The sequence below is a fragment of the Stigmatopora argus genome, chromosome 19 (genome assembly GCF_051989625.1).
Source record: "Stigmatopora argus isolate UIUO_Sarg chromosome 19, RoL_Sarg_1.0, whole genome shotgun sequence".
Classification (NCBI taxonomy): domain Eukaryota; kingdom Metazoa; phylum Chordata; class Actinopteri; order Syngnathiformes; family Syngnathidae; genus Stigmatopora; species Stigmatopora argus.
Window position 1 is genome coordinate 12,289,015 of NC_135405.1, and position 23,398 is coordinate 12,312,412.

The window sequence follows — 23,398 nt, forward strand, 5'->3', positions numbered from 1 at the left end:
TCCCATCACGCTGTGCTATTAAATCCCTTTTAATAACCGCCTCATTTGCGGCTGGTTTTCCCAGCAGCAGACTAATCAATTGTTTACCGAGGCAAAATGGCACACGGGTTTGTTTTAAATGCTGCTTTTCATTCCCAGGAAGGTGAATACTCAAAGGCGTATGATTGATTACCTTTGCGATGACTAGCTCGTTATTTTAAAGCCGCGCTCCGATCAATGGCGGTTTGCGCCAGTGCGAATGCGCGTGGGCGCTACGTCCAAGCTGTGAGAACAGACTTTTTTATCGATTGTACACAACTGTTATGAGGCTAACTACACTCTTTTTCACACGCTAGCCAGAAAAACAAGTTCATAGTGTGTGCGTTTGTAAAGTGGCGGCTATTACTAGTGGATAATGAGCATATTAGCTGAATATATTTCTTATTTTTCAACCCGTCCAAGTAAGAATAGAATAGAATAATAATAAAAAGGCTGTCAACAGCCCTCAATTATGATTTTTTACTACTTATAGGGAACGGATGAATACACGCTGAGTGGAATGACATGAAAAGACACTTAATTTGTGTTGATGGATTCAACCAATAAAGCCCTCTGCTTTAGACATCATTACTTGCACCTGATTATTGGCTGACTTTAATTACTTTAGCGTCCCTCTCGTACACGTCGCCGCCGCGGGGCTTTGCGTTTTAATCATCCTCTGCCAAGACTTCGTTCGCGGACACCTTAACGCGAATATTTTTTTTAATTAACCCGCAGCCCGCAAACGAGACGCAGATACGCATTGTTGCTTTCCGCCTGGCAGTTGTCATGGCAACACCCCCTGGCCTTTTCATCTTAAGATTCACCGGGGGTCGCCCGCGATGCTCGTTACCATGCCGACGGGGGGGCTTTTCCGCGTTATCTTTTATTTTATTTTAATTAAACGCCCGCGTTATGTAACAGGTGTGGCATTTAGTCGAAGACGACAATCGAGTGGAGTGGAATTAGTTGCTGGAAAACAGACTTTTAAGTCTTAACTTTTTAGTTAAGATGGATTGGACGTCTATTTGGGTCAAAGCAGTCAAAAAGGAACCCCCCAAAAATAGAAACAATTCCCAGAAAAAAATGTATCGGCCACATTTATGTGGATTTGTCTTAATTTGTCTTTTTTTCCAATTTATTGCAGTTTGTTTTAATACTAATATTCAAGTGATCGCTTGCAGCCCCTCCCACTTCATCTGGATTGGACTTCTATTTCCGTCAATAGCAGCCAAAAAGTTAAGGTAGGTCACATAACAAAAAAAGATAACATTCCCACAGCAAAATGTATTGTTTTCACATTTTTTAAGTATTTTATTTCATTTAGAAATAATTCATTTTTTCTAATTACTAAAAAAAATGCTTTTTGACTTTCAAATGGGTCAATATTATTTCTATGTTTTTATTCCCCATTGCCAAATTCTTGGGGGCCACAAAATTTGAGGACTTATATGTCCTATACATGATTATAAAAAAATAATAATAATTTTGGAAAAACAAAATATGAGGAGTTCACGAAAAGGATTTTGTCTTGTTTCGGGCCAGTTTTGCAAATGAGAGGCTGGTGTTAGCATGACAGAAGGATAGCGATTTATACGCCGGGAGACTCGACAGCGGGGTGAGGAAAGAATGTGGGTGGACGCGTGAGACACACCGAGGGAGAGGAGCCAAGAAAAAAAACCCAGCTGGGGAAAAGAGAAATGTCACAAACGACAACTATATTGCAGGATTGGAGCGAGATCTCGCCTGTCCGACCAGGTCCGTACGAGCAAAAATCGGACAAGATGGGCATGAGAGTCGCTCCTTCCAGCGTGGGTAATTTAATTGGCTCGTTACGAGGGACGCGAGAGCACTCCGCTTGATTGCTCCAGTGGGCCCATAAAGCCCGAAGCGACAGGAAGTCATGGGCGGGCTGTACGACCGTCCAGTGAGTTGTTGACCTTTTGGGACTGTGGTTTTTATCTTTCCCAGCGAGGCGGGGGGTCCAGAAGAGAGCCCAACGGTCGCCATGGCAACCCGTCTGGCACCCGAACAGAAAGAACGTAAAACTCCTTGAAGGTCTTGGACTAAGCCCCTTAACTGGTCTACGATCAGCGCTGAAGTGTTTGGCATCGACGCCGTGTCAGAATCAATGACATCAATGACTGTCATTGATGTCAGAATCAATGACATCAATGACTCATTGATTTTCTGTTAACGTGGCTATAAATACGCCATCAAACGCCACCGATTTAACGGCGGCTTCTCTTCCTGCCCGACTCGAGAGCGGCCGTCCGTCGCCGCGGCGACGTGCGCGTAGGCAAGATAGGCACCTGCCCGCTGACGAACTTGGCCGCCATTTGCGTATTCTTCACATCTTGTTCTTTTCCACATCTGCGTTGAAAAGGAAGAGTGACGTCATTCCGCAAAAAAAAAAGTCTTCCACTTAAAAGGCCGTCTTGTACTATACGTTCCAACTTGAAAATAGAGCGGCGGTAATCGCCTGTTTCTATGGTGACGTGGATGGCGTCACCTTTTGAGGCTGTTGAATTCGCCTAAGGTTTTGCCATTTTAGGATGATGATTAAACTAAACAACTCTTAAACCCTTAAAAAGCATTTTCATGATAACCTTGCTGGAATTACAGATGTCATTTTGTTTTATTAATACTCCAGAAAAAAATGCTTCTTTCAAGAGCTGTCATCAAGCCCAAACCTTGACCGAGCTCTTCATTTTTTTTGTTTCAGGAAATCATCCCAAACGGACAAGCAAGTTCTCAAAAGCGACTTTCCGAGCTGCCCCGCTTCATGGCTCCGCCGCCGGAGTCTTCGTGCTCGAAACTTAGATTGTTATGCGAGCGAGAAATCATGAGCAGCTTCTCCCGCTTGCTGTAGTCCCGCCTAGCGGCGATGGCGGCGGCGGACGCCGACAGTGGCGGCGGCGGTAGCCCCTCCCCACGGTCCTCCAGCCTGGTGTAGCCCTTGATGCTCCGGCTGCTGTTGCTGCGATCCAGGCGCGGCCAGCTGGGGTGCTTGCGCTGATCGCGGTGCACGCTCAGCACGCTAGGCTGGCGCTCCAAATCCAACGATTTGGAATGGCCGCCCAGCGCGTGCAGGGAGGAGTCGGAACCAAAGTCGGAACGGGCCGCGCCGGGGGAGAGCCAGCAGCCCGGGCCGGGGGACGGCGCCAGGGAGGAAGCGGACGAAGACGAGGAGGCGGAGTTACTCCGATGCAAGCGCGGCGATTTCGAAGCTTTGGCCAGGCTAGCCACCGGGACCGCCAGGGATACCGCCGCCTTCGCCGCCAGCCCGGAGGGCCGCAAACTCAGACCCTCGTCCCCGCGCCGTCCCCCTCTGTCCTCCTCCGTGATGGCTTCCATCTCCGGCTCGTCGATGACGCAGTTGTTGAGTTTGATGACGGGGAGCGTGAACGCCGAGATGGAAGACGACACGATGGAGCGGGCGCGGTGGCCGCCCCTCTCCGGCGCCGCGCCTTGGGACGGCGAGCGGTCCTTGTAGAGCGGCGCCAGCAGCCCGGCGAAGGCGCAGTCCGAGCGGTCCCGAAGCAGCGCCTCTTCCTCGGGGGAGGCGGCCCACGAGGAGAAGGCCAAGACGGGGTCGTCGTCGCCGTAGCTCCGGGTCTCGTCTCTTGCATAGTTGTGCTGGAACTGAAGTTTTTGCTCCTTCTGTCGCAGGCGCTGGATATCGATGACCGTGGAGTACATGTCCCGCATGTGGATGATCTACAAAACGGATTTCAGGATCTCTCAAGTCCTGACTACCACTTAAAGTACAGTTGAGCTCAACCGCCGCCGTGTTTTCATTTCCCTGGCTCGTAACATTCTCACCTTTGTTTCTCTGTCTCTGTTCTCATGAAGGATAGCGTTAGCGCAGATGAATATGAAAATCCCGATCCCCATGGTGAAAGGCCCGAACATCTTCATCTTCTCCGAGTGGCGATGCCGTTCCAGGAAGCGGGTGAGGACGCCTCCTGGTTGACCTGCACAAAAAAAACACGAAGTTGGAGAAATCGCATTTATTTTATTCAAGAAATGGCCATCCTTTTCAGGTTACCTTCCACGGTGGAGTTCTCCGAGGGGTTCGTGGAGGATCGTCCTCTGCCGGGCGGGTTCTGAGCCGACGACGGCGGCCAGTAGCCCAAGGTGGCCATGGCGATCCCCGCCGCCAGGACCAGTAGACCCAGGAGGAGGAAAAAGCCCGATGCGGAGTTGAGGCGCAGGCGACCGCGCACCACCACCACGTCGGTGCGCCGCTTTCGTTTTCTGGGGGAACAACACGCAAGGTAGGCTTGTAAAAATGCAATGTAATTGCTATTTAACCACTGGAAGGGTTGGAAGTGGTTGTCAAAATTTGTCAAGCTTAGTACATCAATCGCCATCTTAAAAAAAGTAAAAAACATCTAAAACAGAAGTTCACGAGTAAGTTAACAACACTTTACTTACATTAACATTCATGTAAATTTGAAATTTTTTTAACTCAAATAATACCGTAAAATGAAAGTTTTCCCTATTTTTTTTATATTACAGTACAGGGTTAAAATGTGCTTATCATATCCATCATACCTTTGACAAATTCTTTATAGTATAGTCCTGTTTTAGCTTGGCACGATGCGAGATAAACCTTGCGACCCGCCAGGCTTAAAAAGTGTCATTATTACATGTACATAACGTCTTGTTTTATTTTTAAAAAACATAAAAAATAAAAATATACACGCCGTCTAACCTCGGAGCTCCTTCTTGAGGACCGTCGGCCAAACCCGCAGACGTCGCCGGCGCGGGCCGTTGCTGCGAACGGGCCGAATCCTGGCGCTTTAGCTTAGCCAAACCCGTTAGCACGCCAGCTGCGGCCGTCATGCTTTAACCTAGCGCAAGAAAAATCAGTTCACCAGTCAAATCACGCATGGAAATTCCTCCCGTTTACCAAAGCAGATCTGCCATGTTTTTGTTTACATATCGATGGCGGCGTTCCCATGAGTCATCGCCAGCCGGCCTCGCGTCCGTGAAGAGCCAGACCGAGTTTAAAGCAAACAGCCGTCTATTTTTAGGGCCCCTTATTTACGTTGAAATGCATTTCATCGTGCCTTTGAAGCGCTAAGGAGATTAGCGCCAGCGGGCAGCCATTTTGTGCCCACCCGGCCTGACCTTCATCCATTTAATATATATTTAATCCGCTTTTTAATGTAATCAGTCCTCTTTTTGAGCCGTCTAATTCCAAATGGATTGGACATCTACTAGTGATAGTCATTGGGATTCAGGGTCACACAGACACAACCAAACCCCCACCGAAGGAACTTTCAATAGCTTCGGACGTCTATCACCGTCGCGCACGTCCTCCTCCCGTCTGGGTTTTTAATGGCTTTTAACCACAGATGGCCAATCACACGAGGAGCTTCTTTTCACTGGCGCCGTTCTTACGACGTGATGTTCTGCTCTCCAAGTACGCGTCAAACACGACGACAGGGAGGGAGGACATTTCCTTTGGCGGAGGAGAACGTTCAAGACAGAAAAACAGTGTGTGTATATATATGTGTGTATATATGTATATATATATATGTATATATGTATGTATATACGTATACACATATATATATATACATATATAAATACACATATATGAAATGTACGTTTCTAAAACTAATTAATTTTTGAAAAATCGAGACGGATTATTAATGAAATAATTCCAATTTGTAGTCATAGTAATTAACCCTGATTTTAAAAATATATATACATTTTGGGAGTATATTTGAGAAATATCTTTATTTTAGAATTATAATTTCCCCAGGATTTGTCATGTGTATTTTCTCATTGTTAGTCAGTAGTTTCAAATATTCCTGTCACGTTTCGCTATCCATCACTTAGCATTTTGATATCGCCTTCCAACAAATGCCCCCCCCTCCCCCAACATCTCTATATATAGTCCTTAAAACTGAACATTTTTCTTTCCGTAGGGGTGCTCTGAAAAATTCATAAGCCCTCATCTCCAATTACGTCAGACGCCAATGCGGTGTGACATCATCGCGGCGAGACATTGCGCAATGACTCGTTTAAGCCAAGCCAGCCTTCAATAGGTAATGACCTTTTTTTCCCCTTTTTTTTCTTTTTTGACTTGACTGAAATTCCATGAACTTGTTGACTAATAACACATGACGCGTCCTCACGTTTGCTGCTGCTAGGTGCCGCGTTTCCATGGCGACTGCCAGCTGTGAGCACAGGTATGCCATTAACACCGTGACATTGAATGGAGGGATCTTTGTGTTCCCTCTGTCAGAATCGCAGGAAAAAACATTTTCTGCAAAGATTGGCTTAACTGACATTTTCAGTGCCAATCATAAAATAAAAAATGTCAACCCTTTAATATCAAGTTAACAATACGACATGAACAAAATGTTATTTCTCATTTCATCGTCCAATCTTGATTCTATTCGTGTTTTTTTGCGACTTGTTTTTTACTATGTTTTTGTGTTTGGGCTAATTTGCACCGTCTGACATTAGCATGATTTGCTAAGCTTTAGCATGAAGCCTTTTATATCACCATATTTACTCTAGAATTCCCAGCATGCCTTTAGTAAAAGGTATTTTTTTTGTTTGGTTTATGGGTAATTATTTGCTAAGGTAGTTATAGTAGCAATATGCGTTCAAAATTCATTATTTCCATTAATTGCATAGTTTCGTACATATGTTGTTGATTTGTTGGACCCGATTTTTGGTCGTAAGTGCCTCTTATTTAGCAATTTTTTTTTTTGAAATATCAGCTTTTTTAGTCGAATACAGTTTCTATTTATTTTTCAAAGCTGGCATTGACGGCTTTTGACGTCCAATCCAATTTGACAGATGCATACAAACGTCTGACATGTTTACGGCGTGACTCAGCGTCTTTTTTGCCACGATTGAATCATCACATGCGCGATCAAGCTAGCTTTCAGCGGGGATTACTCACCCACGCATTCTCACAAAAAGCCCTGTGGAGACTTCTTCCAAGTTTTCATCGTCTTTTCAAAATCTGTTTGATTAACTGAAACTCATTTCAGTTAACGCGGGTTTATCGTTCGTTGCCCGTAGCTTCGGGGTTGGCCAGTAGAGGGCGTGCTCGGGGCTGATGCCGGGTGGTCGTAGGACATTTGAACTCCCTCAAACTGCGAGTTTATGAGGGAAACCTTTTCCTATTTATTTATTTTAGCTTCCGCTATAGTAAGAACATTCCATTCATCAACGTAAGCACAATTTGAAAGCGTAGCCATCACCAATTGGGTAAATATTGCCAACGAGCAGTGAGAAATAATTAATAGGCTTTTTAGTCTTTCATCCAATATTGAAGAACTGTGGATTAAATATGCATATGCTGTGCTAGGAGATGAAGTATGTTGCATGCTTTTGTACATTGTTTCATTTGTGGGGAAGTAGAGAACGAGGGAACTGGGGCACACATTTTATTCTTAACTCGTTCGGCGCCGTTGACTGGGATAGATGTCCAATTTTTTGACTGGAACCCATCCTATACAAAAGGATCTTTGTTTCGATGTAATTATTACTTTGTAATTGGGGGCTGACAGCACAAGTAGGGAGAGAGAGAAAATATTTAGAAAGTTTGTTGAACATTTAACACATTTTTTAAATTCTCTGTAAACCGGAAATCAATCACGTTGATTAAAGCTAAAAATAATTTTAATGAGCCTTTTGGCTCCCATCCAAACGAAAGCATCTCACCTCTTAAAAAGCCAGCTCTCGTCCCTGGAATAAATCCATCTTCCCTTTCAAAAGCCGCAGCAGTCTAATCTGTCCCCGTATTTTTCCTCTCGTCCGCTCTACTTCATCTTGCACGCTCCTTTCAAGACGAGCTTTTGTCAAATCACAAACTCCTTAAAGTGACGGCACGCGCGCTCCCCTGCGCAATAGCCGCCTGAGTTCAGCATCCAGACCTTTCTTTCCAAGTCCTCAGCGTCTGCAGCTCTAAAACGTCCATGCAAACTGTTGCAGGGCTTCTTCTTCTTCTTCTTCTTCTTGCTGCTCTTCTGCCGCCAGTGCTTCCAAACAAGCGCATCCGTGTGCGTGAACATGTGTGTGCGTCAACAAAAGGGGGAGGGACCGGGGGGAATCGCTCCTCGCTTGCCACCGCGTTTGCCTGGCAATTGAATTCGGCTAACGAGGCGTCTCTTTTACTTAGCGTCAAATGTGTGCCTCTATCGAGTTCCTCATTAGTATGTTGATTTGTGAATTGGGATTATCGTCAGGCGATTTTTAAATACTGGGAACTGAAGAAATGACAATATCAGAACAAACCGTTTTTGGGGGCTTCATTACAAAAACAAGCAAAAACCCAACTACGACCGCCCGTCTGGTCGGACACGATGAGCACACCTGCCGTTGTTTGATCGAAACGTACAGATCTGCATAGCGACTGATAAGCCAATCAAATGTGAGATGAGCACTCCTATTAAACAGCAAACAATCCATGATTATAAACAACTGTGGCTTGATGTTTTTGTACTTTTTATTTCAATCAGACGGAACCTCCAAAGTCTTGTTTTTCCATTTTTCTCCCAGATGGAGCAAGAGATATCGTCAGCCAGCAAAATCCTCGCAGATGTCGGAATGCCGCTCATTTCCTGTGTTTACACGCCAGCCAAGTGCAGCTTCTTTTGGCGTTAACGGGAGACGGCTTCCTTTCACTTGGACGCCGCGGTTGACATGACGACCCCCGTCCTTGGTAAAACGCCACGCACTCGCCGACACGCTCGTCTGACTTCTAAAAATAACTCTGGGGACCGCACATAATGCAGCTGTGCTTGTTTCCATTCCCAGAAACAGAGTTCACGAAGGCTCATCTTTAACGTATTGCCTGCCATCGACATCGATAGACGTCCGATCCATTTAGACTGGACAACCTCTTCTCGTGGCACAACAACAAGGCACTCTAATGCAAACAAAAATGTTATTTTATGGGGTCAGAATATTTTTGTCCCCTGTCCTAATTCTGAAATGGTTAAAAAAAAAAAAAAAACGTACACGCAATTTAACCTCATTTGAGTCCAACATAGTTCAGGATTTTCCCCCGTAAAATGCAAAATATGTACTTTAAAACTGTGATAAGTATCCTCTTAATAATGTCAAGTACATGGGCGATTAATCATTCCATTTGCAGAGATATTAGACAGTAGTAGTTTTCACTAGTACATTAAGTATACATCTGAAATAATGGGGAAATACAGTAGTTGCTCCTTTTTGTGCTAATTAAGACTTTGGTTCCCTCTTCTGGTCAGATTGTGTAAGACACGCTATCACGCTGAAGTCGAATATTTTTTTTTGTAAATTTTGCTTTAAAAACTATTTTGACCTCATTGTAGTTCAGTATCAGAAATCTAGTACAGTAGTAGAAAGAAAATACTAATAAGATACAGTTTTAGTACACTGAATTGGCTAAATAATGAAAGTATAGTTTCTTAGCTTGTAAAAAAATCAATAACATTATGAACAGTAATGCAAGGAATTAAAACTCTCCCACTAGAGGGCAGTAACATACCTGAATGCAAACGCCACTCTTAAGGCTTGCGTCTCATATACTTGTTTGCACGTCTAAGAAAGAAAAAAAACTCCAATTGTGCCATTCGTATCTCAAGGTAGCAAAATACAAGGAAATGTGTGAAACAGTTACTCTCCAAAAAAAATAAAAATAAAGAAATAAAGCACTAAGGCCTGCGGGGCAAAATCCCTCTCAGGATTTTGTGCCGACTTCTTAGACGTAATCTTGTTTCTAATAATCCACCTGCTTCTCCCACGCTCTCTTTCACCCAGACGCCAACCAACGACCACATGTGGGTCCAAGGTGGCCTCTCGTTCTCACAGCGCAACCATTCATGTTGTTGGACTACTGCTGCCGATGTTGTGGATTCACGCTCATCAAGCGACATGGAGCCGCCTCGCTCAAGACCGCACCCAGTGACACCTGGGTAAGGATACGAAAATTGCCTCGCGCTATCACTGAACAAAGGTGCTGAGTTAATGGCGGCAACGGGTGAAATTGAGCCCGTTTCAAAATGCATTGCTACTGAAGTGAAGTCTCATCCGGAGAGGGAAATCAAGAAAACGGGGTTAGCTGATGACTTCAGAAGCGCTAAGCCAATTAACGGTGGCTCAACGGGGGTCCGCCTCCGGACATCAATGTCCACGCCGCCACTAGAAATTTAATTGCATAAAAAATACACCACTTTTGTGGTCTGTACCGGTACGACATGTTTTGAATTGACTTATTGGCCGTCAGAGATTGCTAGCACTTTTCTGCTCCAATATTTGTTCCTTAAAGTAATTTGGTGTTGTCGTTTCTTCTCAGGTGGTTCTGCAGAACCTGCTGATGTGCATGGTCTGCTTCTACTCGCTCTACTACATGGTGGTTAGCGTTTGCATCGGACTACTCAGGTACTCCAGCAATCTAATCAGCGCCTGCTATGTTCAGATAGCCGCAGGCTATGCTAAAATTAGCGGGAGGCTCGTGGGAAATCCTGCCTCATTTTGCTTCAAAATGACATAGAAATTAGCATCTTTATGCTAATAGTGGTAAATTGGGGCTTTACAAAGGTGGAAATAATCAGTTGTCAAGTTGAAGTTATTTAGTCTTTTGCTAAATTCCTTTTTTTGTTTTTTAAATGTCAGGATGGGTATTTCATCATGATCTAACCTTGAATCACTATGTTTTCAGGGTTCATGAAATCAACAGTCTACTGGCACCATTTGACTACACCACACAACCATCATGGCAGAACCCCAAATTTCTGGGTGAGTCATCTCAGCGCCGCAGAAACCTCAAACGGAGTAACTGCCGTAAAAGCACGTCTTTGCCACCGAACAAGTTGAAGGACACGGGTGTCCCCGCAGTGGGCGTCATTTCCACAGAGGTCACATACGTTCTGGGAGGACTGGTGTTCGCCTGGATCGTGGAGGAGTGGGTTTGGGACTACGCCATCACCGTTACGCTCCTGCACGTGGCCATGACTGTTGCGGGTAAAAAAAACAACTTCTTTGACTAATAGTCTATTTTTATTTAGTTTTTTCCCCCTTTTATTTCTACAGTGATGTCAGATTTCCCCTCAACCGAGCATTGGTGGATCGCACTGGGTCAGAATATATTACTTATTTTGAATTCCAAATTCCTTTTTAAATGTCCAACTGTCTTCTTGTCCTCTGCAGGTTCTGGTTTAGTGATGATGATATTTGGAGGGCAGGTGCTGGCTTATAAACTTTTCAGGAATAATTTTGTTTCGCCGGCCGAGCTGCAGAACTTCTGATTGGTCCTCAGGAAGCTTCATGGGAAGATTGCCAGTCTTTCTAACTTGTTTTTGTAAAACAAATAACATAGCATATGTCAAATTGTATTCCCCTCTTGTACAAATGACCCATTATTTATGTTAAAAATAATGTGCAGCTACTGTGTATTTTTATTTAATTGTTTCTTAAACTGTTCCATTTTAGCCGTTGGTTATACATATTAAACTCTGAAGGCAAATGCATGCATTGATACTATTTGGTGATTTTTATTCAGGTAGGTTGACACAGGAGATATCTCCATATTTTAAGGAGAATACAAGTAAGTTTCAATATTTCTGTTAAATTGATTAACTTTTAAAGAGAATTCCACGGTGACGGCTGTGTTCCTTTCTTACTGATATTTTTGCAGGGGCTTGAACGCACCATTTTGGAATAGACAACGTGATTTTTTCCCCTTTTTGTGCAGGTGGTAACGTGACACTCCGGTCAACTCGACGTGCATAACTTTATTAAAAAGTGAAAGCAAGAAGAAAAAAAATAGAATTTACTTCGCCAAAGATTTTTCTAAGTTAACTCTAAGATGTCATTTAACGGAATACAAAAGAGACTGCAGCAGGTTGTTGATGGAGCCCGAAATCTTGTGAGTTTGTCGTCGGCAAATTCGCTAATTGCTAACCAAGCTAAATTGGCTTGGATTAATTCATATTTTTAAATAAGAACAGTCGGAGTATTCACATTTTTGCAACAGGAAGTAAAGTTAGAAAAATGTATGGCTACCATAACGGCAGTTTAAATTGTTTAAAACCTGTCGAATCTGCCATTTTGTACATAATTGATTCCATCTCCGCCTGTCTATAAAAATGACTTTAAAAATTTGATTTCTTAACTTCTTAAGGCAGAATACCATCTTAAGGTCCTCAGTAATTGGAGATAAGGGAAGTAAAATCATTTTGGTGTATTTTTAATGTTACTAATTGTGTTAAAAATCTCTATCTAGAGTCCATTTGACCAGCTAGAGCAGCAGATGGACGACATTCTGGGGAATGGGGGGGTCCTGAAAGAAGTAGTCCAGCCTGGAGACGGCCCCCTTGTGCCTAAAAATGCTACTGTATTGGGTAATTATAAATAATTCATTGAATCAATCTATAAACATCCAATTCATGATTCCCTGCTGCCTTTCGGCTCAGCGCATTACTCCAGCTACTTGGAATACTCGGACCTGCCGTTCGAGACCACCACTCATTTGAAGTATCCCCAATTTTTAAAGCTGGGCCGAGGTGAGAATATCAAGAACGTGAACACGGTGTCTTTTTGGAGACTAACAATTTGGTTTGGATTCCAAAACAGACGTGTCGCAGCTGGGAATGGGGCTGGGCCGAGGTGAGAAGATCAACAACGTGAACACGGTGTCTTTTTGGAGACTAACAATTTGGTTTGAATTCCAAAACAGACGTGACGCTGCTGGGAATGGTGCTGGGCCTGCTTTCCATGAGGAAAGGCGAGTTCTCTCGCTTCCTGCTGCAGCCGCGCTACGCCTACGGAGACATGGGCTGCCCGCCGCTCATCACGGCCGCGGCCCGTGTTTTGTTCGAGATCCAGATCGTCGACGTCCTGGACTTGGGATTAGTGGACGAGTTGCTCCAAATGACTGCCGTGAGGGAGCGTCGAGAGCGACAAAGCCTTCGTTTAACGTCTCCAACTGAGGTTTTTGTCTTCAGGAGGAACAAAACGAGGTTCCCTTGTCCAAACTGCTGGAAGCCGTGGACACGCTCCGCACTTTGGGCAACAGATGGTTCAGACAGAGTCACTACGAAAAAGCCCAGAAGTTTTACAAGAAGGTAACGGTGACAGCGCCCACTCATTTTCTTTTCACACCACGACAAGTTCTGACTCTCCCTTCATTTCTCTTGGACAACAGGCACTGGAATTGCTGAGAAACAGAGTGACGCACGACAGCAATGAACTTAAGGCCGTCCAGGGGGCGCTGTTGCCGCTTTACCTCAATCTGTGCTTCACTGCTTTGCGTCTGGAAAAGCCACAGAAAGCGCTCAAGTACGCCAAAAGCGCCCTGGATATCGACTCTAGCAGCCCCAAAGCGCTCTACCGCTGCGCGCAGGTCGGTCTCGCGTCGCATTTATTTTATTTTTTTTGCACGTGAGCGCACTGTCGTAAACACCAGGCGTACGTGGAGCTGCGGGACTACGAGAGCGCTCACCGATGTCTCGTCAAGGCCCAGGCCAGGAAGCCGTTTGACGGCGACCTCAATAACCTTCTGAAGAGGGTCGCCCTGTGAGTAGATAGCCAAGCGCCTGTGTAAAAAATAAATCAATAAATAACATGGCTGTACTTTTTATCGCAGGTGCCGCACAAGCAATTTGGACAAAGAAAAGAATTTGTGCGCCAAAATGTTTCCAGGCTTTCAGCGCAGTGAGAATGGTAATGTATCTCCTCTAGGTTTGATAATGATATGTAAACAAAATGTTTTATACAAAAATAGGTATTGGGAAAAAGTCAACTACTCAAAATAGTTGTCAATTTATTTTCAGATGATCCGAGTGAGTAAGGAACAAGCATCAATCCTCAGTCCAACCACGACGTTATTTAGTTGGAATGTATGTTCTCGTTGATTTTTCAACTTCATTCATTTTCTGTCATGTTGAGCGTTTGCCATTGTTTCTTTCATTTTGGCTCTGCTGCACTCAGCAATAAATCTTCATTTGCTACCTGTGTTGTAAACAATTAGCTTCTCGCGTCTTATTTTGGTTACGCTAGCTCTCGCTATCAACTCCGTGCACTTCCCCACCACTTAGCCTGCTCCTTAATGGCCGCGTAAAGATGGAAGAGAGCGATGAGTGGAAAGTTGAAAGGAAGGATGGCACAGGATCGGAAAAAGGGGGAGGGGCAAGAAGCAGGACAATCTGATTGACCTCTTTGGCTAATCGACTTGCCTGTGTGTGTGTGTGTATGTGTGTCAATGTGTGTGTGTTGACATCATCCCCGAGCACATGGTGAGAAGGTCGCCCGTGGCGAGGAAGACGGCACGCTTGGATCTAACATGGTCCCCAATCTGTCTTTCTACCTTCACCTCCGGTAAGAAATACTTTTGTTCTACCTGGGGCCGCACTTTGGGTCCTCCTTAGAAATGTTTCTTAAGTAACATTCAAGTACACACTTTTGGTTAGCTGACAAATGGAAGAATATGCAGGAGTGTTTAAAAAATCGGGGGCCTTTTCTTCACTCGTTACCTAATATGGCTGTGGGCATCACAAGGCGTCTTTTAGGTACGCTAGATTTTGTCTTTTGGCCTCATAAATATATTCCGAGGAATGAAAGAATAATAATTAGCTTTATTTTAAGTACAGGGAAACGTTAGCAGAAAATATTGACTGTTAAGATGCTCAATTAATTAAAATAAAGAAACATACTATTAATATTACATTATTTTGAAATATGGAATAACTTAAATAAAAGACATTTTAAAAAAGTACAGTAGTATGTATTTGATTTGATTTTTAATGTAGAGAAATCCTACACTTAAATGCCTCACCAAACACATCATATGCCCTCCCTGATCATTCATTGGTCAAAATGTTAAATGCGGAAGTTAACGCCAGCAGAAAAGTGGCAGAACAAAAAAAATATATATCTATTTATATATTACGTTCTCTATTACCCCGCTATCATTTAATTACTTAACAAACAACCCATTTTATTATTTTTTAGTGTCTATTCGTAAAGTTTAAAAAAAGCGTGCGTTACTTTTAGCATCATTTCCAGTCTTGGACTGCAGGGGTCGTCGCGACTTGAAACTTGTCCCCAGTCCTCCCAACCAATCGCGCCGAGCTATTCCGTCGCTGATCCAACCCACGTCGCGACGACACACTTGAATTGTAGCGGAAGACGTTCAAGGCAGGAAAAAAAGTTGCACCATGAGTCGGTAGCGTCTAGCAACCGACGGCGTACACTCGCAATGGAGCGCCGTGTGGACGCCACATTGTCCTTCAAATAGAGGCGAAAGGCGGCAGCGGGGTGAAATATGAGCCGGCAGCAGGAGGCCCAGGGAGTGGTCTTGACGGGTTACCACAGCAACGCCGAACTCTTGTCGCAACCTGGACTGGCCGTCGGGTGCCCAACAGGTCCGGAACACGACCCCCAAGCACCCAGGTGGGAGTCCCGCCGGCTAAAATACTACTTCTAAAACTTAAGCACCCCCATTCTGACTTGTGTGTCAGCCAATTCAGTATCAGTTTGACTGCAGTAACGTGTTCAAAGTTGCCTATAGCCTCGGGATGTGCATTTTTGGAAGGGAATTGTTTTTTTTTAGTTGACGTCATAAGACGTCCAATTCGTTTAAACTGGGTTGCCAGGGTCAAATGGTTTGGACGTCTATTGCCGTCAATGGCAGGGACACAAACACATATTCAGAGTTTACACCAGTATATCTGCACAGTGAAAGTAGGGATGCCCAACATGTTTTCTGGGGGTAAAAATAAGTACAAATGCAAAGGCTAAGTTGACAGGAATTTAAACTTTATTTTAACCCATTAAGAACAGCAATGGACGTCCAATCCATTTGAAGTGGGAAGACTGACATGACTTCATTCGCCACCAGCTCTTCCATTTCAAATGAGTTGGACGTCTACGAGTGACAAACTATCTTTAGCAGTCCGGGTCCAAGGTCGCGTGTCAAGCTGTTAAATGAGTAACAACCCGCTGTAGATGTGTGACATATGTTGTCATTCCAAAACAAAATTGGCTTCAAGAAACGTCACAATTCCTCAAAAACGATTTGCTTTTTGACTTGATGAATGCCGGCCTGCCTCGTATGTCTTCTGCTTTTTCTGTCTTCCTATTGTCAGTGTCACATGATGAGGAACACGTGTTTTTTAAAGGACCCAAAATAGTCGCTTGCTCTATAAAGGGTTAAAACTTTAGTGTCAGGAAACAAAAGATTAAAAATAAATCACTTGCCCCATTTAACATTTAATGCTCCCAAGTGTCCAAAAACTTTTTAATTAAAAAAAAAAGTTACTTGCCCTATGAAGGGTTAATGCCCCACAAAAAAGTTCATTTTTTATGATCAAAAATAGTCACTTGCGCTGTAAAGGGTTAAAGGAAATACATTTCCGTTAGTAAACCAAAATGAGAATATTTGTAAATATTGGTCGCATTTTTATTTATAGTCTAAATATATGAACATTTTGAAATTCCTGTTGGTTGCAGAAAAAAGTTTGGCCAAATCAGGAAATGACGCAATCGTTTTCTCATAAAATAGACGCCGCTAAATTTAAAACTCTTTATATGAATGGATCATTCCAAATGTCTAAAAAATAAAAGTCAATATACTTTAACCACAAAAATGACTAGCGATAACTTCACCACATTAGAATGTGAACAAAACAACAATAAAACCACGCTAGCTCTAGTATTGTTGCATTTGTTCCAGATGACCAGACCGGCCCCACAAAGCCGAAAAAAAACATGGCATCACATTGCAGCCTTTGTCTGCCTTCCCACAACAAAGCGTGTGCGCTTGCCACACGCGTGTTTGTCCGTCCTATTTTCACATTCATTGTCTCTTCTTGCTCGGCAGAAAATTGCAGCTGTCCTCGGTCGTGCCAGGAAATGCTATCGACTTCCATCGACTAAAAACCATTGAATTAACATGCCCTGAGTTTTCCTTCCATAGGAAATGACATCATCGCCATAACCAGGTCAGATCGTAATGGCCGAATTCCCCAAATAATTAAAACATTTTTTTTAAAATTATTCCTCCAGCCTGCCTTCTCAGCTGTCGTATTTTCCGCACTATAAGGCGCAATTAAAACTCAAAATTTGCATAGTGCGGAAAATACGGTAGCGGTGATATACCGAGGCGCCGTGCCAAGGCACCCTCGAGCCTAGGCGCGCACTGGAGTAATCCAAGTGTCAGGCTTCACTTCCTGTTTGCAGCTGCCCGTGCGTGCGGGTTATCAAAAGTGGGACAAAGCATTGGCGATGGCGCAACGTGTCCCGGCTGCGTCATAAAAATGACAAGGGCGCAATGTTCCTTCCGTGCGAGAAGAGCCTCTTTTGTTTTCGCAAAATTACGTGCAAATGAATGGGAACAAATACAAACGTTTGACAGCCATTGACTGCAATAAACGTCAATTATTTGCAGTGTTTTGCTCCCATTGTCAATTTGTCACATTCACTTTTTTTGTCAATGTATTCATTTAAATTCCCACAAAAATGTGTTTCATGTTTCAACGTACAATTTATAACGCTGTCAGATGTCTATTTGTGTCTTTTTCTCGGTAACGCCTGAGGTGGGCGTGGCTTTTGATCGGGTTCAATCATTAACTCCCGCTGTTTGCTCACATGCCGCTTTTTTTTCTCTTCTCAATTTTTCTGTGGCAGCCGAAGGACCGGCCACTACAGCGTCCAGCAGAACCGCAATGCGACCCCCACCGTGGAAAACCAGCGAGGCCGGGTTTCCGTCTGCTCCGATCCAGGTAGCGGGTCGCCGGCGCCATCGTCGTGTCAGCGCTGCAACTCTCAGGTACGCTAAAAGAAAAATCCACTTTCTGGGGATGCTTTGCTCTCAAGTCTTCTCATTTTGAAGTCGGCCTCACAGTTCTGGGGTCGTGGGTTCGATCCCAGGTCGATCTGCACTATGTGGAGTTTGCGTGGGTTTTCTCCGGGTACTCCGCTTCCCTCCCACGTCCCAAAAACATGCCTGCTATGCCAGCTTGTTGAACACTCTAAATTAGCCCTAGCTATGATTGGTTGTCCTTTGTCTCCTTGGGCCCTGCGATTGGCTGGCCACCGATTTAGTGTATGGTGCCTGTAGTTAACTGGGATAGGCTCCAGCACCCCCAGGAAAATTTGACCGAGACACTCCCATTTATTTTAAACGGTCCCGTGGCAAAAATAATAATAATAATAAGAAGAAGTGACCTAAAAAAATGTTCTGGTCAGGACTCTCTGGATGAGCTGGAGATGGACGACTACTGGAAGGAGGTGGAGAACATCACTTGCTCTGCGGAGAAGGCGGGGAACGAGGCCGCCAATGAGGAAGAGGAGCAACTCAAACCCCCTGACGGTGGGACGCCTCCTCAACTATATGCTGCTTTTCTTTGTCTCCATTTTGAGCTTCCTTGTGCCCTTGAGCAAACAAGTTCTTACTTCCTCTTACCACCTCTTGTCATTTTTCAGACATGCAAGTATGTCAACCATATGATGTTGTTCACATTGCAGGAAATGATGCTCTTTTTTTCTTCTTCTTCAGAGGGCGAGCAGGAAGAAGCCTGGCTGATGGAGGCGGGGCTAGCGAGGCTTTTTGACGGTTCCCTAGCAGCCGACCAGGAGCAGGTTTCGACCGATTGTCGTCACGAATGAATGCAAATGACACGCCAATTAAGACACACTCACACGTCTCCAGGAAGAAGACAACGCCGCCTTCTTGTCCACGCTGACCCGAGCGCAAGCGGCGGCGGTGGAGCGACGTTTGACTACGTTACAGCAGACGCTAAGGAGGCGCAACCGTCAGCAACTGCCCGACGTGCGGGATATATTTCGACCGCCCGAAAAGGTCCGGACACGCCCGTCGTTTAAAAAAAAAAAAAGTAAATGGGACTCGGAATTGATCCCTGTGGCGCCTCAATTGTATTGAAAAAATTAATGTATCATTATTTAGCTTAGCTGAATTAGCAGTTTGTGTTCCATCTGTAAATCGTTTGCTGGCGCAGCTTTTCTCGAAATGAATCTGGGAAAAACTCCACTCAATCATCCTAAATGTCTCTAAAAGGTGGAAATGTTGTCTTTTGACAGAACAAAGAGCCACGTGAGGTCCAAGAATGTAGCGAGAGCCCCCCAAACGACGCCAGCTCAGCCGGTAACAACGCACTAATGCATTAGCGTCATTACTCAGCTACACACTCAAATGTTCCACCCATACATAAATACTCCCTTCCACTCACTCGGCCTTGATGTAACGGCTTTTAACGGGGGGTAATTCAAAAGCTTCCCGAGCCACTCCAACTTGTTAGCCAAACATTTCAAACGCCGCCGCCTTTTAGAGAAACGCGTGCCGGTAAAAGTCATTTTCTTAGGTGGTCGGGCTGCCTAAAAAGTGCTTGAAATGTCCCTTTGTCGGCAGAAGCGGAGACTGTGATGAACGTGGACGTGGCCTTTTCGGAGCAGGCGCTCACTTACAGGGAAGAGCGACCTCTCCTCGCTGTTCAAACCAGCCCTAACTCACCGGATGATAAGTTACCGGTGAGACAAGTGCTTTCAAGCCAGCTTGATCGTATCAAAAGTGTTAAAAGTGGGTCATTTTAGAACTCAGTAGTGACCTCCGGTGGTTGCAGCGTGTATTGCAGATGAATTACGAACAGTTCATTAACAAAAACAATTTAAAAATGGAATTTCATGTTTGCCTTTGGGATATTGAGCCGGTCTGAAGCCTTATAGTCTGGAAAATACATTACGTTTTTTAAAAATATTGTTTTTTTTTAATCACAGTAAAATAGTTCTTTTTAAAAAAATCGTGTTGGTATTTCCCCTTTTATTTTTAATTTTTTTAATTAAAATTTATTTTGAAAAAATATATTTAAAACATTTTTAAAATAATAAAATAGAAGGGAGACCATTTTATGTGGGTTAAATTTTGATTAAAAAAAGAATTTAGAATTTAGATTGTCGGTTGATATGATGATGTTGTTAAATATTTTGTAAACAGTTGATGTGATAGTTAGCAGCTGCCTTTCCCTTTTCAGAACTTCAAGCTCCTGAAAGATAAAACCGGGCAAACCAGAGTTGGCCATTTGTCCTCGCCAGATATGAAAAAGGTACCCCCCCCAAAATGGAGTGCACTTAAACAGAATCCACGTCACCATTTTGCCCTGCGACCTTTCTGTACCAGGTCCGTAGGCTGGCCTTGGTGGAGATGACGGCTCTTTTCGACACCGCCGCCATCGACCTTAAGCAGCAAAAGGCGGTCAAACTGAAAACCAAAGGTACCAACCAACCAACGCACCCATCGCTATACCTTCACCTCTCACTTGGATTCCTCTTTCCTAGAAAGCGGTTTGTTCGGGGTTCCCCTGGTCACGTTACTGGATCAGGATCAAAGAAGGGCCCCTGGGACCAAAGTACCTTTCATCCTGCACAGGGTTAGCGTGCTTCCTTAACATAACAATTACAGTAATACCTTCATTATCGCGCCAAATATATCAGAAAATATTCGGCTACTGCGGCAGGGCTCGGAAGCTAATAACCACGATAAATGTTAGCGTATGTTGTCCCCTCTTTAGCTCATCAGTCACATCGAAGAAGAAGGACTGGACACGGAAGGCCTGCTCAGGATTTCCGGCGCCGCCACCAGAGTCAAGGTAGAAAAGCGTTGTTTACGCTTTAGCCAAGAACAACAAAAAAAGCCCACTGACGTCCCACCCCCAGTCCCTATGCCTGGAGCTGGAGTCCCGCTTCTACGACGGCACGTTTCCGTGGCAACAGCTGAAGCAGCACGACGCCGCCAACCTCCTGAAGCTGTTCATCAGGGAGCTGCCGCACCCGCTGCTCACCGTCGAGTACCTCAACGCCTTCGTCTCCGTCAACAGTAATAGAATTTATTATTATAATTTTTTTAAATGCATTGTAGCAGTTACATAACTTTTTTTTCTAAAAATATGTGCAGATTTAATTCCCTCCTCGTGTTTAACAGCCATTATGACGACAGGATTGGCGGTAAATGACGGTCAAATAAATGAAAATAAAGTTTGAATAATACACGACAGACATAAAAATATGGATACTTTGCTTAGCCGAGCGACCGCCATTTTTATACGGCACAAATACTCCATCGACGGCGATAGACAACCATTTGGCAGCAATTATTAGCGAGGCTAAGTGTCTATTGCTGTCGATTTATTTCTTTTTTAATTTTTTTTCTCCAAAATAAATGCTCTTCTTTTGCTAACTACCACAACGTATACTCTGTTAACATTTCAAGAGCTGCCTACCAAGAAGCAACAGTTGCAGGCTTTGAACCTACTAGTCCTCTTGTTACCCGAGGCCAATCGGGATAGTTTAAAGGTAAAAATCAAATATCAAAATATAATAGTAGGCATTCCACTATGTAAAAAAATGAAAAGCTAAAGCATCTTTTTGTTATTTTTCCTTAAACAGGCGCTGACGGAGTTCTTCCATCGCGTGACCGAGCACCAGGCCAAGAACAAAATGACCCTGAACAACGTGTCGGTCGTCATGGCGCCCAACATCTTCATGTTCAAGGGCTGCCGCTCAAAGGTCACGGAGCAGCAGGAGCTGTCCATGGCGACCGGCACGGCCAACATCGTGCGGCTGCTCATCCGATACCAGAACCTCCTGTGGACGGTAAGCACGCCAACGGAGCTTTTCCACGTCGACCGCGTTCTCTAACAGCGCCAGTGGGCCTCTGCGTTCGCGCGGCAGGTGCCCAAGTTCATCCTGACGCAGGTCCGGCAGCAAAACACGGAGAGCCAGCGCAAGCAGAACAAAGAGCGAGCCATGAGAAAATTGCTGAAGAAGATCACCGCGGACAAATTGCCCGACAGAGTGCTTCCCGAGGTAGCTAAAATAACTTCATCGAGTCACTTTTCTCTCTTTTTGACCCTCAAAACTGGCCAAAAATGGCGGTTGAAAACGTCAAAATACCTTCCGTGAAGGCACAATAAGTTGTCTTCATATGGGAAAAGCACACGGTAAGCCAAGTTTGTTCCCAAGCAGGAAACCTCGCAGGGCTTCATCCGCGTCCACGCGCCGCAGCTCAGTAAAGTATCCATGGCGCTACAGCTGACCGAAGATCTGCAGGCGTCTGACGTTCTCACGCGCTTTCTCAGCCAGGACAGGTTGGAGCTCCACCGGACACGCCGTTTGGCTCTCCCCTGCTCTGACACTTCTTTTTCCTCACTAGTTCCGTGGCAGCCAAGCGAGAAGACCTGCGCCTCTACGAGATTGGCGGAAACATCAGTAAGTCCCAGGATTCTCGTACCGTCTTTTTTTCCCCCCCCGAGTCCTCACGAGCGTCCGTCCGCAGAGGAGCGATGTCTGGATGGGGAAACCTTCATGAAGGACCTCTTCCAGCTCAACCCCGCAGCCGAGTGGGTCATCAAGGCGGCGCAGTAACGACGACTCCAGGTCAGAAGACCTCGACGCTACGGCCTTTAAACCACCCAAAGTGTTCCTACCACGTTCGTTTATTTTAAGAAAAATGTCCATTTGCTAACATAACCTGTGAAATGCTTCTATTTAAGCGTCAATGTAACCACTAATTTCTACTTGAATGGTCTTCGTAAAGTCGTGAGAGGTTTGAAGCCATGACCTGCGCAAACGAGATAGCGGCGAGCTTTTTCAAAAAAGAGGTGGGTCTCGACAAATTATTTTATCCTCCAATATCTAAATCCTGTGTTTTGTTACTTGATATGCTGCCTTCTGCGTGTATCACAGTGCATTTTGGGGGGATTGTGTATAGTTGTAATAGCATGCTCCTTTTTAAGATGTTTTAAACAATGGAATAATGCCTCGTCTTATTTCTTTTTACTAGGATTTCAAATCAATACCATGACTGATCTTGCTTTTCCAATGACCACTCTGACTGCATGTAAATATACCTTTAATTAACTACTACGCCCTGTTATGTGTGTTTTGTTTTTAAATCTTTTACTGCTAGCCAACTGAATTCAAATATGTAAAGGTGTCCTATCCTCATTAATGCCAGCGAATGAGTAAAAAAAATGTACAGTTGTAGAGGCGTTGAAATGTCGCCCTCCTGTGGTAACTCTGAGTTATGACATGTACCTGATAAAATGTTACCTGTATTTTTAAAGTGACATCATAAATTGCGTGCTAAGTTATTTACTTATTTTTTTCAGCTCCCGGAAAAATTATTTTACAATTGATTATCTTAACTTTTTAACACGTCACCCGAGAATATTAGAAAAAAAGACGCTTGTGGAATAACTCTTGGACCACTGCTCAAGCGCAAACTATTAAAGTTGATATTTAATATTAAACATTTCGTCAGCTTGTTTTTGTATAATGGACCCGCCCATGCTAAAACTAACTGTGTATGCACCCGATTGGCTTCTCCATCACTGACTGCCGC

General features: G+C 44.3%; 4 protein-coding genes and 1 long non-coding RNA gene across 13 annotated transcripts; 4 read left to right on the forward strand and 1 right to left on the reverse strand.

The window, feature by feature from the left end:
• Window positions 1-1,374: 1,374 nt before the first annotated feature.
• On the reverse strand, window positions 1,375-8,280 carry tmem200a (transmembrane protein 200A). The gene is made up of 5 exons (XM_077587636.1): window positions 7,720-8,280; window positions 4,739-4,877; window positions 4,070-4,278; window positions 3,844-3,995; window positions 1,375-3,738 (listed from the first exon to the last, which is right to left on the reverse strand). Exons 2-5 carry the CDS (start codon window positions 4,867-4,869, stop codon window positions 2,773-2,775), a joined length of 1,458 nt encoding a protein of 485 aa, XP_077443762.1. The 5' UTR covers window positions 4,870-4,877; window positions 7,720-8,280; the 3' UTR covers window positions 1,375-2,772.
• On the forward strand, window positions 3,836-8,903 carry LOC144064824 (uncharacterized). Its single transcript, XR_013296906.1, has 6 exons — window positions 3,836-3,973; window positions 4,065-4,298; window positions 5,964-6,083; window positions 6,189-6,227; window positions 8,557-8,719; window positions 8,815-8,903. It is a non-coding gene; the product is annotated as an uncharacterized LOC144064824 (long non-coding RNA).
• An 864-nt stretch (window positions 8,904-9,767) lies between these two features.
• tmem244 (transmembrane protein 244) lies at window positions 9,768-11,513 on the forward strand. 3 transcript variants are annotated; one of them, XM_077586686.1, is made up of 6 exons: window positions 9,768-9,959; window positions 10,340-10,425; window positions 10,706-10,782; window positions 10,900-11,007; window positions 11,077-11,121; window positions 11,194-11,513. In XM_077586686.1, exons 1-6 carry the CDS (start codon window positions 9,867-9,869, stop codon window positions 11,289-11,291), a joined length of 507 nt encoding a protein of 168 aa, XP_077442812.1. In that variant the 5' UTR covers window positions 9,768-9,866; the 3' UTR covers window positions 11,292-11,513. The 3 variants fall into 3 exon arrangements, with proteins under 3 accessions (XP_077442812.1, XP_077442813.1, XP_077442811.1); XM_077586685.1 differs by having other exon boundaries at window positions 9,769-9,959; window positions 10,882-11,007; XM_077586687.1 differs by lacking the exon at window positions 11,077-11,121 and having other exon boundaries at window positions 10,882-11,007.
• fkbp6 (FKBP prolyl isomerase 6) lies at window positions 11,406-14,010 on the forward strand. Of its 3 annotated transcripts, none has more exons than XM_077586680.1 (11): window positions 11,406-11,545; window positions 11,738-11,911; window positions 12,269-12,386; window positions 12,459-12,548; window positions 12,619-12,651; window positions 12,722-12,924; window positions 12,990-13,109; window positions 13,190-13,387; window positions 13,451-13,560; window positions 13,631-13,707; window positions 13,818-14,010. In XM_077586680.1, the coding sequence occupies exons 2-11, from the start codon at window positions 11,852-11,854 to the stop codon at window positions 13,832-13,834; spliced, it is 1,026 nt and encodes a 341-aa protein (XP_077442806.1). In that variant the 5' UTR covers window positions 11,406-11,545; window positions 11,738-11,851; the 3' UTR covers window positions 13,835-14,010. The 3 variants fall into 3 exon arrangements, with proteins under 3 accessions (XP_077442806.1, XP_077442805.1, XP_077442807.1); XM_077586679.1 differs by having other exon boundaries at window positions 11,499-11,590; XM_077586681.1 differs by lacking the exons at window positions 11,406-11,545; window positions 11,738-11,911 and adding exons at window positions 11,549-11,590; window positions 11,681-11,737.
• A 151-nt stretch (window positions 14,011-14,161) lies between these two features.
• Window positions 14,162-23,306, forward strand: arhgap18 (Rho GTPase activating protein 18). Of its 5 annotated transcripts, none has more exons than XM_077586658.1 (19): window positions 14,162-14,361; window positions 15,281-15,435; window positions 17,671-17,812; window positions 18,232-18,355; window positions 18,542-18,624; window positions 18,695-18,844; window positions 19,084-19,147; window positions 19,412-19,530; window positions 20,031-20,102; window positions 20,177-20,270; window positions 20,335-20,426; window positions 20,568-20,645; window positions 20,713-20,872; window positions 21,266-21,348; window positions 21,442-21,648; window positions 21,727-21,861; window positions 22,018-22,142; window positions 22,208-22,263; window positions 22,331-23,306. In XM_077586658.1, exons 2-19 carry the CDS (start codon window positions 15,308-15,310, stop codon window positions 22,417-22,419), a joined length of 2,001 nt encoding a protein of 666 aa, XP_077442784.1. In that variant the 5' UTR covers window positions 14,162-14,361; window positions 15,281-15,307; the 3' UTR covers window positions 22,420-23,306. The 5 variants fall into 5 exon arrangements, with proteins under 5 accessions (XP_077442784.1, XP_077442789.1, XP_077442787.1 ...); XM_077586663.1 differs by lacking the exon at window positions 15,281-15,435 and adding an exon at window positions 16,865-16,985; XM_077586661.1 differs by lacking the exon at window positions 15,281-15,435.
• The last annotated feature ends 92 nt before the right edge of the window (window positions 23,307-23,398 follow it).